General features: G+C 39.5%; 1 protein-coding gene across 2 annotated transcripts in view; it reads right to left on the bottom strand.

Annotated features, from left to right (window-relative positions):
* Window positions 1-14,162, bottom strand: part of pemt (phosphatidylethanolamine N-methyltransferase) — a 181,721-nt gene that overhangs the window by 126,660 nt on the left and 40,899 nt on the right. For both annotated transcript variants that reach the window (XM_072559481.1, XM_072559482.1), the window contains exon 3: window positions 4,307-4,422. In XM_072559481.1, coding sequence (XP_072415582.1) covers window positions 4,307-4,422 — 116 coding nt within the window. The remainder of the gene's footprint in view (window positions 1-4,306; window positions 4,423-14,162) is intronic.

Here is a 14,162-nt window from a genome sequence, read left to right as displayed (position 1 = left end):
TTGGTTAAGTATAATTTCCCTTTTATTAAACCAGACTGACTTTGTCTAATCCTGTCAACATTTTCCAAATTTTCCGTTATCATGTCTTTATATTAGCATAATAATAAATAATATTCAGCCCTTCTATTCTTCTTGCCTGAGTACATAATCTCACATTTTTCCACATTATATTCCATTTGCTAAATTCTGCCTACTCAGTGTGCCCATAATCCTCTGTAGACTGTGTGTGTCATCTACAAACTTGATGATAGTGGATTTTCTTCTGCCATCCAACCTATCAATATATGTTGCACATAATTGTGACTCTAACACTGATCCCTGTGGCACTCCACTAGTAACAGGTCACCATCCTGAAAACACCACCCTTACCCAAACCCTCAGTCTTTAATAGTTGGCCAATCCTCGATCCATGCAATGATACTACCTTCAATACCATGGGCTCTTAACTTATTGAGTAGCCTTCTGTATGGTACCTGATTGAATGCCTTTTGGAAATCCAAATATTATCTTCACTGGTGCCCCTTTATTTATCTCCTCAAAACACTATAATAACTTTGTCAGGCATGACTTCCCTTTCATGAAGCCATGTTGACTGTACTTGATAACATATTGGGTTTCTACATGGCCTGATATTCCATAATTTCTAACAGACTGAAACACTTTCCCAAAGACAGATGTTAAGCGAACTGGCTTAAAATTACCTAATTTTTTCATCTTCCTCCTCATTCTTATTAAAAGAATTAAGGGATATGGTGAGAGTGCGGTTAAGTGAATCTGAGAAAACATCAGCCACGATCTTATTGAATAGCGGAGCAGGCTCAAAGGGCTGGACGGCCTACTCCTGCTCCTAGTTCATATGTTCTTATTGGCAGTTTTCCTCTGGGGCTTTTCCAGAATCTAGAATTCTAGGAAGATTATTGCCAGTGCACCCTCTATCCTAGTATCTACTTCTTTTAAAATCCTAGGGGGCAGAGGAGATTTACCAGGATGCTGCCTGGATTGGAGGACTTGTCTTATGAAGAGAGGTTGAATGAGCTTGGGCTTTTCACACTGGAGAGAAGGAGGAAGAGAGATGACTTGATAGATATGTACAAGGTAATACGAAGCATTATAGAGTAGGTAGCCAGAAACTTTTCCCCAGGGCAGAAATGACTGTCATGAGGGGGTCATAACTTTAAGGAGGGAAGTAAGTTCTTTACGCAGAGAATGGTGAGCGCATGGAATGCACTGCCAGCGCTGGTAATAGAGTCAGAGACATTAGGGACATTGAAGCGACCGCCGGACAAGCACATTGATGGCAATTAATTGAGGGATGTGTAGGTTAGGTTGATCTTAAATTAAGATATCATGGACCAAAGGGCTTGTACTGTACTGTGCTGTTCTATGTTTTAAATCCATCAGGTTTAGAAGACTTATCAGATTTAGCCCCATTGGTTTCCCTTATACCTTTTCTCTAGCGATATGTTATTTTGTTTATTCTGTCTCTCCTCATTGGGCCCTTTGATTATTTAGTATTTTTAAATGATTTTAATATTTTCTACAATAAAATTGTAACAAAATATTCTTTTAATTCTTCTGCCATTTCTGGATTATTGTTTCCCCAGACTCTCTCACTCTCTCTCTGAACCATGTTTACTTTCTTGTTTCCTTTTTATATATTTAAAGTTCTTACTGCCCTATTTTATTTGAAATACAGTCCCTGATTGATAAACATCACTTACAAATGAGATCCTACATTAATACTATACTAATTTTAAACATCGGACATGCAAACAAATGGCTAGTTTATATTGTAATCCATTGTGTTGCGCTGCCATTTGTGTACAAATCAACTTACAAGTATACTTCAGAACAAAACCCAGTTGTAACCCAAGGATTGCCTATACTTGGTAGCTTGCACTCATTTTACATTTTGCATTTTTTTTGGTTGTCTTCTGTTGTTGTTCAAAACTTTCCATTTATGATTAATCTTTGACACTTGCTATTATTCAATTCGATATATTCTTAATTTTCTTATTAATCACATTGGCATATCCCCTTCCTCAAGTCCATATTTGTCACTTGGATATATCTCTGATGTGAGTCATTAACTCTCTCTTAAAAGTGCAACATTGTTCCAAAACCATCTTTTCTACTCAACTCCTTTCAGTCCAGTCCAGCCAACTCAGCCCTCATCCCTATGTAATTATCCTCATTTAGGTTTAGCACAATTGTTTCTCACTCTCAAACTGAATGTTAATTTCTGTTATGTATTGTCACTGATCCTCTTACTCTGATCATTTATTAAACCTGCCTCATTATTCATTGCCTGATCTAAAAAAGCCAGATCGCTGGTTGGATCTATAAACATATAGCTCCAGGAAATTGTCCAAATACATTCTATTAATTCTTCTTGATGGTTACCTTTAGTAATTTGATTTTCCTGATCTCCATGAAGATTACAATGAACTAAATGAACTAAAATTCATTCCTCCACACTGATCTTCAACTACACATTTAAGTCCTGATGTTATTTACCTGTGCCAATTTGTCCATCCAGAGATTATCTTAGCAATTCTGCTTTGAACTTACTCCAGTTCAAACAGTTCAAAATCCTTCAGCAAAACCTTGTCTCTAGTCCTAACAATGCTGCCAGGAGCAATATGGCCTATGACAACTGGATCCCTCCCTTCACATTACAGGTTGCTCTTCAGCCTTGAAGAGATGTTCTTAAACCTAGCACCAGTAACGTAATACAGTCTTCATTACTCACGCTCACAAAACAGCATCTATTCCCCTAATTATATTGTCCCTTTCCATTATTACTTTCCTAGGCTGAACTGAACTTGCTAGATGAATTTAAACACATCCAACAGTAAGGGCATAGTGCAGTAAGTCCATGAAGATTCAGTTTCAGCCAGTTCTTAATTAAGCTGCTCTTTCCATGCGCTCCTTCAACACAGACTATTCTCAGACACAAATCATGGAATTTACGTAACCATCATGAATCATTGGTAACCATGGGCATTCTTTTCCACTCCCCAGAGATGGCAACGGAAACAATGGAGTGAATTATCCCTCAAGAAAAACTCACCATCTTAGAAATTAAATGCTACGAGAGAAAGTCCACGGGACTTTGTTGTCTTACCAGCAATTCAATGACATTAGTTCACATTATTAGAAAACAAAGGCAACTCATCCCATCATATGTGTTCCTTCCAACTGACAGTACAGTTTCTAGTTAGTCCATTGAATGGAATCTACATATTATAGAAATCGTAGTTTATCAACTGGAAAGAACAAAAAAAAAACGAGGATGGCAAATAAAAGACAGAACTTCCAAACAGATTAATTTGTAGTAAGATTTTCCTTATTCTCAAAGGTCACAATTGAAACTCAAACATATTAAATTTATCTGCATTAATCAATTTATATTTTCTGAATACAGAAACCATTTTCCTTTGTAAAAGTTGTTAATCAGTGTAGCACTGTCAATAGCTTCATACTATAAATCTGCACTCACCTTGGAATTGGTTTCACATTCCCAAAAAAAAGGAGCAATGTCTTTCATTATATCTAAGTTTGATTTAAATATAAAATTCCAAGGAAAATGTATAACCTATTGTATTCACAATTGCAATAATAAAATTATTTTCCAATAAAAAGGACATAAAAATTGCCACTGCATTATGTTCAGTTTTTACTTCAGAGATTGTCCAAACTATCATTCAGTTTAAGAATGGATAGCAATTCTTCACTAAAAATTATTCTTTTTCAACTGTACTGGATTATATCAATGTATCAAAGATGTAAAGGAAACCTTATTGTTATTTTCAAAACAATAACCTTTAATTACATTCAGTTTCTAGCACCAACGAGAACTATGTAGAACTGCACACAGCCAAAGACACTCAAAGTAATTTGAAAACTAGATCAATCTAGTTTTTGCTCAATTTAGCAAACGGCTGACTGATACAGGACCTATGTTGCAATAAGTACTGGAGTACACTACATATGAAGCTGACTATACGACAGGTTATACTCATAAGAACCTCAGGTTACCAGGTACAAAAATTAAAGTATGAAATCTAAGGTTTGCACATGGGCACATGCAACAATTTAAACCATCTTACATCACAATCCAGATTTGAGTATGGGTGATAGAATACTCAGCTTTTCTGTCACTTTATGTATCTGTAATGTGAAACACATTTGTAAAAGGCAAATGGAATTTCTTGGTTATTGTTTATAAAATTATTTTGTCCATCCCAACCAGTTATCATCTGCTTCATCTCTGTCAGCACATGAAGCATGGCTGTTGACTCACCTGTAACTCCTGTAGAAGTTCAGCAGGAGAATTATGACTGCTACAGAGTAACATGCAGTGAAAGGAGAACCAAACAACTTAGTGAGAAATCTTGTTCTGTGTTCCCATCGCCCGACCTGTGTGATCAAACAGACATGCCAAAACATCAGACATGCATAAAAAAAGTTAAATATTTAAAGTATAATACAACACATCCACAACATACAGCAAACTGCCAGAGAGAAGGTAACAAATTAGTTTTCACCAACAGACATTTTGGAAACTTATGCATTCCTACTTTACTTCATGTAGTATTTGTTGCACATGCAATTAAAACAAGGGAGATGAATTTATAACTTTGTAAAGGTCTAAAGCAGATTGGGTACCTGCTCTATATCAGATCCTCATTAGCAATGAGGCATGGGGCACAGGTGACCCACAGAAAACCAAAAAGGTGGACACTACTCTGCTACATTCCAAGAAGGACCAGGATGCTGAAGCATGAAATAGCAGCTTTATTGAGGAGCATAGCTAGACTAAGCAGTTTCCCACCCAAAAAAGGTCAATGATGTCACTTATCTAAAGCTACCTAATTAGTAAAAAGTCTGTGGTGTATATTAGCATGGCTAAGAAATGACAGAGTTTGGAAAAGGGTGGCATTCCAGGATGACAACCTGTAACGAGGGGAGTGACACAGCGAGATTATTTCTGACCATTGCCAGTAATCACTAATGAAGAAAACCGTCGACCCTGGAAATTCTGCGTCACTGCTCATGGGTTTTGTGGGTGCTGCATGGCTGGTCCTAGAGCAACATCTTCAACAACACATTTCCAGAAGGTGGAACTGATTCTTGACATTGAGATCACTGGCATTCCTTTCTCAGGTTCTTGTTCCATACTTTTCTCTTGCGCTGGGAGTTCTCAAACAATTGTGTCCCCTCATACAGGAGTTTCCTCTAAGTCAGTTTCTCCTGAACAAGGGTCTCACTGTGTTGGCATTTATGTTGCATGTGAAAGCTCTGGAGAGAAGGTTCACTAGGACTTTGCGTGGTCTCAAGAGCATTGGCTATGAGGAAAGATTAAAAAGACTAGGATTGTTTTCATTGGAAAGACGGCGGCTGAGAGGAGACCTGATTAAGGTCTACAAATTTATGAGAGGCATAGATAGGGTGAATAGTCAGAGGCTTTTCCCCAGGGCTGAAGTTTCAATTACAATGGGGCACAGGTTCAAGGTGAGAGGGGCAAGTTTAAAGGAGCTGTGTGAGGGAAGTTTTTCACACAGAGTGGTAGGAGCCTGGAATGCACTGCTAGAAGAAATGGTGGAAGTAGGCAGATTGGCTATATTGAAGAGGCATTGGATGGTTACCTGACTAGGGAGGGAATACAGGATACAGAGTGAATAAGGGCAGAACGTTTGTTTTTTTAGTTTAGTTAAGGCACAATGATTGGCACATGTTTGGCCGGCCTGAGGGCCTATTCCTGTGCTGTACTTCTCTTTTGTTTTGTTCTTTTGCATTTCTGGGCGGATGTCTTTGAAAACACTTTGTCCTCCTCTTGTCCAAGTATCTTGCTTGAGCTGAGCGATGATTTGATTTTGAGATTCTCTTCTCAAACTGTATCGATGGTACCTATCAAGGGTCTTGGAGATAGCATCTATACGAAGCCACATAGAAAAGTCAAAAGGATGACTGCCTTATATGGAGGAACCTTGGTATCAGCATGGATGTCAACAATTGCTGAAGAGTTCCATCCTTAGCCATCCAAAGGAGTCGCTCAATGATCAGATAGGCTGTTGAATCTCTGCTGTCAACCTTAGATGAGAGGTACCTTCTCAAGTAGGGAAATGTTCCACAGTTGGAATTTTTCTCCATTGATCTTAATGAGTGTAACTTGACCTGGGATAGTTGGTAAAGGATTTCAGCTTTCTTGAGGTGGAGGCTGAAACCAATTCTTTGATATGCTTCTACAAAGGCATTAAATCAGGCTTGAAGAGACAGCAGAGAGGAAATTGTCATCTACATACTGAAGTTCTACAACTTAGATCAGTATCATTTCCATCTTGGGCTTACATATGTTGAGTCATTGAGATGGATGAACGTTTTCTGTCCCTCCAATAGACAATGTCCACAGCACTGAGAAGTGTGTTCTTGACATGAAGAAGAATGGCGGTGATGAAGTTGGAGAAAAGGATGGATGATGACACGTTCCTGCTTGACCCATGTTGACTTCAAAGGATTCTGTCATATTACGATTCATGAATACCACTGCTGACATCTTCACATGGGGGAATCGGAGGATATTCATGAATTTCTCTGAGCAGCCAATCTTTAACAGGGTCTTCCATAGCACTTACCAATTGACTGAATCCAAAGCTTTGGTCAGGTCAATGAAGACCATGTAGTGTGGTTGGTGGTGTTTCTGGCTTTTCTTTTGAAGTTGCTGTGAGCATTATGTCCATAGTTCCATAATTTAGTTGGAAGCCACACTGGTTTTTAGGAAGGATTTCCTCAGGACTGGGAGAAGGCACCACATGAGGATTCAGGAGGTCATCTTAACAACAATGGAGAACAGGGAGATTCCTCAGTAGTTCCCACAGTTCACTTTATCTCCTATCTTTATGATGGTGGCATTGGCAGTATCCCTGAGATTGACACTTATTCCTTAGAGAAAGTGAGGACCGCAGATGCTGGAAATCAGAGTCGAAGAGTGTGACACTGGAAAAGCACAGCTGGTCAGGCAGCATCCATCAGGAATTCCTGGTGAAGGGCTTAAGCCTGAAACGTTGATTCTCCAGCTCTTCGGATGCTGTCTGAGTGGCCAGGGACTTATTCCTTGTCCCAGATTTCATGGAGATGATGGGTAATAGTTCATAGAGATGATGGGTAATAGTTCTTGGAGATGATGGGTAAGCTCTGGTCCTCCAAGTTTGAAAATCTCTGCTGAAATCCCATCTATTCCTCAAATTTTCCTTTCTTCCTGTGTCTAATGGATGCTTCAACTTCTAACAAAGGTGGGTGTCTCAGATATCTTCGATGGAGACTCGAGGGATTTCCTCAATCACGTCCTTGTCAGCAGGTTAGGAATGCTCCCCATCAGAAGCAGAGGTTTTTCTTGTCTCTCAAAAAGGTGCCAGCTTTACTTCGCACTTGTTTGAGGCCAAGGGATCTTGTGTTACTTAAGAAATCATGAACATCACGTTTGTTAGGAAGGAGCAGCTCCTTAGCTTTCTCAGACAACATTGGTTTATGATTTCCCTTGCTCTTCATTGTAACTCCACCTTTGTTGTTTGATGAGTTTTCCTCTTTGCCTCACTGGTGAAAATTCTATTCCAGGCACAGAGAGCTTTCCTCTTCTTGTCGATAGGTCTTAGACGATGCCGTCACACTCAGTAAATCAATCTTGATGTTTCCTTGTCTCGTAGCCAATGCTTTCCTCACAGTATAGGATGATAGCTATCCAGCTCATTCCAGATTTCCTTTACCTCTTTAAAATGAATTCCTTGGAGATTCTGGTGAACACATTGTTGGAAGTTCAATAGTCAACTTGGCTCTTGATAAGCTTAACAGTGAGCTTATTTATTTCTTCATCTTCAGGTACTTCTCATGGTGTTTGCACTAGTCATTGCTTTGATAATGAGGACATCTTTTAGGTCTTGGGATCGAATGATGACATAGTCGATCATGTATCAGTGCTCTGATTGTGGATAGTTCCAAAAAATCTTGAACTAAGTTTTTTGGTAGAACAGGTGTTGCAGTGTTGGGTGTCCTTTCCAACCCTGATATTGAATTCTCCAAGGAAGATAATTTTATCTTCCTTAGGGATGCTGGGGAATATGGTAGCGAGGGTGCAGTAGAAACCTTCTTTGGACGATATTTACAATATACACTAATGACCTAGATGGGGAAAGGTGAATGCACTATAGCCAAATTTGTGGATGACACAAAAATAGGTGGGAAGGTAAGTGCTGAGGATGACACAAAGAGTATACAGACGGGTATACACTGGCTAAGTGAGTGGGCAAAAACTGGGTGCTGAAGGAACATAATGTGTGAAAATGTGCGGGTACACTTTTGGCAGGAAGAAGAGGGGAACTGAATATTATTTAAATGGAGAACGCCTGCACAAAGTCACAGCACAGAAGTATCAGAGATCAGAGTCCTTAACCATACAAGCTCAGCAGGTGCTAGGGAATACAAATGCAATGGAATATACAAAATTGGGGAGGTCTTGCTAATACTGTACTAGGCATGATACAGACCACAGCAGGAATATTATGAACAGTTTTAATTCCCTAATGTGAGGAAAGGTATGTTGGTATTAAAGACAGTCCAGAGAAACAGCATGTACTTTTAAGATCAACAAATCACTTCTGGCGAGCAGTACTTTGTATAAATTGTTTAAAATAAATTCTCAATGTTCATATGAAATGCTATTTTGCAAATAATTTAGCTAAAACAACACAATAAAAGTGCTTGAGATAAAATTGGGCATGTTGCCTATTCCAATGTTCATTCTATCTTTACTGCTCATTTCCTCTCCAGATATTTTGGCAGTCTTGAGAAGCAGCCGACATTATTAGAATATTCATAGAACACAGGACATAGAACAGTACAGTACAGACCCTGCGGCCCTCGATTATGTGCAGACCTTTTGTCTTTAAGACCTTAAGATCAAACTAACCTACATAACCTTTATTCTACTAACATCCATGTGTCTATCCAAGATTCACTTTAGTGTCCCTAATGTATCTGACTCTACTACCATCACTGGCAATGCATTCCACACGCCCACCACTCTCTGCATAAAGAACCTACCTCTAACATGTCCCTTAAACCTTCCTCCAATCACCTTAAAATTATGCTCCTTTGTGGTAGACATTTCCCCATCTTGGGAAAATATCTTTGGCTATCTACTCGGTCTATGCCTCACATTACCTTGTACACCTCTGTTAAGTCATCTTTCTTCCTTCTTCTCTCCAGTGTGAAAAGCCCCAGCTCACTCAACCTCGCTTCATAAGACAAACCCTTCAGATCAAGAAGGAACCTGTTAAATCTCCACTGTACCCTCTCTAAAGCTTCCACATCCTTCCATGAGGCAACTAGAACTGGACACAATTTCCTAAGTGTGGTCTAATCAGGGTTTTATACAGCTACATCATAACCGCACAGCTCTTAAACTCAATCCCCCTTCTAATGAAAACCAGCACACCATACGCTTTCTTAACCACCCTAACAACATGGGTGGCAACGTTGAGGGATCTATGGACGTGGACCCCAAGATTCCTCTGTTCTTCCACACTGCCAAGAATCTTGCCTTTAACCCTATATTCTGTATTCAAATTCGACTTTCCAAATGAATCACTTCACACTTGTGGAACAACGATTAATATTCCAAGAGGCAATAGTATAAATGCTATGTTTTTAGATGAAGATCACATCAGGTTCGCAGAGTTTTGACAGAATGATGCAAAAAAATAGTATTACCTGTATCAATAGCATTGTCAGTTTAACTATACAATATTGTCAGGCCATCATCATTTAGAAATGTGATTATATTGCACCTATTTTGTGTTTAAACTGGACTCACCATCATATTCTTCAGGGCTACAACTGCTGGCTTAGTCTGTGGTGTCCACTTCATGTGAATACATTTTTTAGAAGTTCAATAAAACAGCTGTGTCAGAAGAACTCTAGCCACCCTATTCATAAAGGTACAGGTATCCATGACACAGCTGAACAGGTATTAAGCCTGATGTGTGCTTGAAGTCCCCTTTGCAAAATATCTTTGCAGTTGATTGTGGCACAGTATTCTTAAGCTTTTTGCAACTAGTTAGTGACCACTGGAAAGGAAAGTTATTTTTCACTTGTATGATTGCTGAACAGGAATACTCTTCTTAGCTCCAGATTCATTTTTCACGCTGTTGTTAATCACTGCTTGCCCGGTTTCAATTGCCACCAGACAAGTTTACAAAATTGACTGGCAACTCCTGACAGATTGACTTCTGAGATCACTAAGCTCCTCAGGGACTGCCTGTCACTCACCATTAGACTAATTTCACCTGGTCTACCAGCAACATTTTTACACATCACAACTTTTTCTAGAAGCTTTGAAGCCACGATTTTGCTAACTTTAAGTCATTTAAGTCATTAGAAATTAGTTAAGTAGAATGCTGTTAAACAGCACTGGAAGGCTGTTGTTCTAAAATTGTGGTGTGTGGAGGTTTTATTCTTTTACTCACATATTTTAAATTGCAGACCTGACACCAAACAACTTTCTGTCAATTCATTTCAATTCATTATGAAAAGATCGTGAAAATATGTCCACGATTTTCTCATAGATAGGAACAGCAGATGGATGAGATTCTGTGTGGGTGGAGTAAACATGGAGTGTTATCTTTAAGCCACAGTATTCTTTATTATACTTTATAACTGCACACAGCTGTTTTCAACATAATTTTAGATACCATAATTGTAATGATTAGTAATACATCATTGTAGAAATAAACACACATATAAGCTATCATGTTTTTCAAGAATGTGTCAAAATACTTCTGCATTAATGATTTGGATTTTAGTGTCATGGATATTTTGCAGTAAAAATACAATTAAATAGAGTGAAAAGCTTCCAACTGTCCCCACAAAATGGCACTATTTGAATATTTAAGAATATGGAAAAAAGGATCTCGCTTGGCCAGAAGGGAGTTTTTGTTTTCTTTTTTGTTGAAGTTAATACATACATGAGTGAACACTGAAAAAGCGTGCGCGTTTGTCAGAAATAGCGAATGATTTTCCAAATTTGAATATGCTATGGCCATGTTGTTTTGGAGTATCACAGTCTAATGAACCGCTGGATTGCTTTGGAAGAGGAACAGTTCAATGCTAATTTCTTCTTTGTGCAAAGATCAAGATTCCATGAGTGTTTTTATCTATTAATATATCTCTCAATTAAGATGACATCAATCAACTTGCAACACAAATGCAAAGAGGAAAATTGATAATCTTCAGAGAAAAGATAGCACGGGGAAATAAACTAAGTTCATTGGGGACCCAGGTTCAATTCCACCCTTGGGAGACGGACTGTGTGGATTTTGCAACTTCTTTCCGTGTCTATGTGGTTTCCTTTTGGTGCTGCAGTTTCCTCCCACAGTCCAAAGATGTATAGGTTAGGTGGATTGGCTATGCTAAATTACCATAGTGTTCAGGGATGTGTAGATTAGGTTCGTTAACCATGGGAAATGCAGGGTTACAGGGAAAGAGTATAGGGATGGGTCTGGATGCGTTGTTCTTTGGAGGTTCGGTGTGGACTTGTTGATGTTGTTTCCACACTGTAAGATTCGATACTATTCTCTCTTGTTTCCCAACAAAAGTCCAGATATAACAAGACAGTCTACTAGTCCTGAGCCAGCTCATCACCGTCAATGACGCCTGCGCATAGAAGTAATAAACATCTTGAGAGTAGGGATTTGATATATCCATAAGGAAACTAGCCAAACAGTGGGAAGGTGAATAGAAAAGGTGGGTAGCGTAGAAAGGAATAGTAGAGAAGGAATTCGTTTGGTATGTTTATGGATACTGAAAGGATCCTAGGAAATAAATGGAAACAGTAATACAACAGGGGTGAGCCAAGAGGGGGGAGACAAGAAGACAAGAAAGACTGATAACTGCATATTTAGAATAGGGATCAAAATGGAATATGGTTGGGAAAGGATAAATAGAAGGTGAATTGAATAAGAAGTCGTGCAAGAGTAAGATGGGCATGAAGATCTGAATTGAAGTGGATTCAAACATAAGGGCAGGAATATGCAGGGGAGTGGTGAAAGGGCCGATAAAAGCCTAGCAGGATGGGGAGGTGAAAAAGGACACATTTGGATGCAAGAAGGTCAAGGCCATTTACAGTACAATGATGCAGTGGGGAGCTGGGAAAAATCTTTAAGAGAATGTGCAGTGCAAACTGGAGGGGGCCCCCTAACTAGTTATACAATTTCCTGCACATCGCAACACACATGTCTAAGGGAACCAAAAAAGAGCTTGTGAAACACTCTTGTACGAGCATACAAGGCTTTTGCATTGCAGACAAGCACCGACAGCAGAATAAAGGTGAATAAGCTCTTAAATTTGCAAACAGACATATCCCAACCATTTCTTATTATCATTAAGCTTTGACAAAAAGGGCATCTAAGAATCACAGGAAAGCCAATGGCGTTGGATCATTTTACAATCAGCCATGCAGCAGCATTCACAGGACCATATGAAAGTTAAAGACAACAAACATGAAACTAATATACAAGATGTTCATTCCAAGGTTGTAGGGATGAATAGCAGGAGATAATGCAAGGCAATGAGAGTCATGTGTGCTAATTATCGTGTGGGAAGTATTGAAAATTTCACATCCACAAATATCTTGCAAATGGCAGGATCAGAAGGAAGTCATGTGTCGTTGAGATGCACCTCACTATGTAAGGATGGCTGTGCAACAAATTTTCACTCGACATATAAGCACCCTGATAAGGGCTAAAAGGTTGCATTGAACATGTTAAAATCTCAAATGGTAAGCATAAATTGCATTCCTGATATTTCTTCACAGATCAATACTTCCATGCTAAATATGTGATCCATTTAATGCTGCACGGTTTCAGCTTTGCTATGATTGAGACAGAAGAGGAGAAAAAGGAGAAAGAACAACAACAGAAACCGAGAAATGAAGCTCAGAGGGCTACAACTGTGGACAAGCAAGTAGTACATGAAGAGGAGAGTTAAAAATCACACAACACCAGGTTATAGTCCAACAGGTTTAATTAGAAGCACTAGCACTAGCAGCGCTGCTCCCTCATCAGGTGATTGTGGAGTACACAATTGTAAGACACAGAATTTACAGCAAAAGTTTACAGTGTGATGTAACTGAAAAATACCTTGATTGTTTGTCATGTCTCTCATCTGTTAGAATGACCATGTTAGTTTCATTTCTTTCATATGTAAATCACAAAACGTTTTTCAGAAATCACATTCTCAGGTTAACTTTAACAAATGGTGTCAGCCCAGATAATGTGTTGAAGGTGTTAGCCTCCTGTGTGCTGTTGTCTGTGCCATAATGTTTGGACTGATTCTAAACTAAACAATGAATCAATTAAGTCTTATATGGATTCATGCAGTTTTTAAGCAAAGTACAATGTAACTCTGCAAGTACAAATTCACCCCACAAACGTATATGTGTGTCTGTCTGGGGTGGGGTTTAAGCATCTGTGAGAGAGTGCACGTGTGTAAACGGGTCTAAGTCTGTGAGAAGGTGCATGAGAGCGTGTGTATGTTTGGGTGGGGGTTGTGTGAGAGAGTATATATGTGTGTGTGCGCGTGCGCGCAAAGGATTCTAAGTCTGTGAGAGGGTGCATGTGGGAGTGTGTCTCTCTGTAGCAGTGTGTGTGTGTGTGTGTGTGTGTGTGCGCGCGCGCGCGCGTATGTATACTGCAATGGTGGTCAACTGTAGTATTACATGAACCCAAGGTCGCGGTTGAGGCTCTCCCTATGGGTACCGAAATTAGCCATCAGCCTCTGCTCAGCCAGCTTTCGCTGCTGCCTGTCCCTAAGTCCGCCTTGGAGGATGATCATCTGAAAGTCTGAGGTACAATGTCCTGGACCACTAAAGTGTTCTCTAACTTGGAGGGAAATTCCTGTCTGTTGACTTTTGTGAGGTGCCCATTCATCCATTTCCAGAGCCTCTGCTCAATTTCACCAATGTACCATGCCTCAGGGCATCCTTGCCTGCAGCGTATGAGACAGATAATGTTGGCTGAGTCGCACGAGTGCCTGCCACGTACATGGTGGGAGGTGTCCCTACGGGTAATAGTGGTATCCACGTCCACACTCTGACAGGTCTTGCAGCG

This window comes from Chiloscyllium punctatum, chromosome 40, assembly GCF_047496795.1.
Source record: "Chiloscyllium punctatum isolate Juve2018m chromosome 40, sChiPun1.3, whole genome shotgun sequence".
Classification (NCBI taxonomy): Eukaryota; Metazoa; Chordata; class Chondrichthyes; order Orectolobiformes; family Hemiscylliidae; genus Chiloscyllium; species Chiloscyllium punctatum.
The sequence above is the reverse complement of the archived record's forward strand: the minus strand, read 5'-3'. Positions and strand labels throughout refer to the sequence as shown.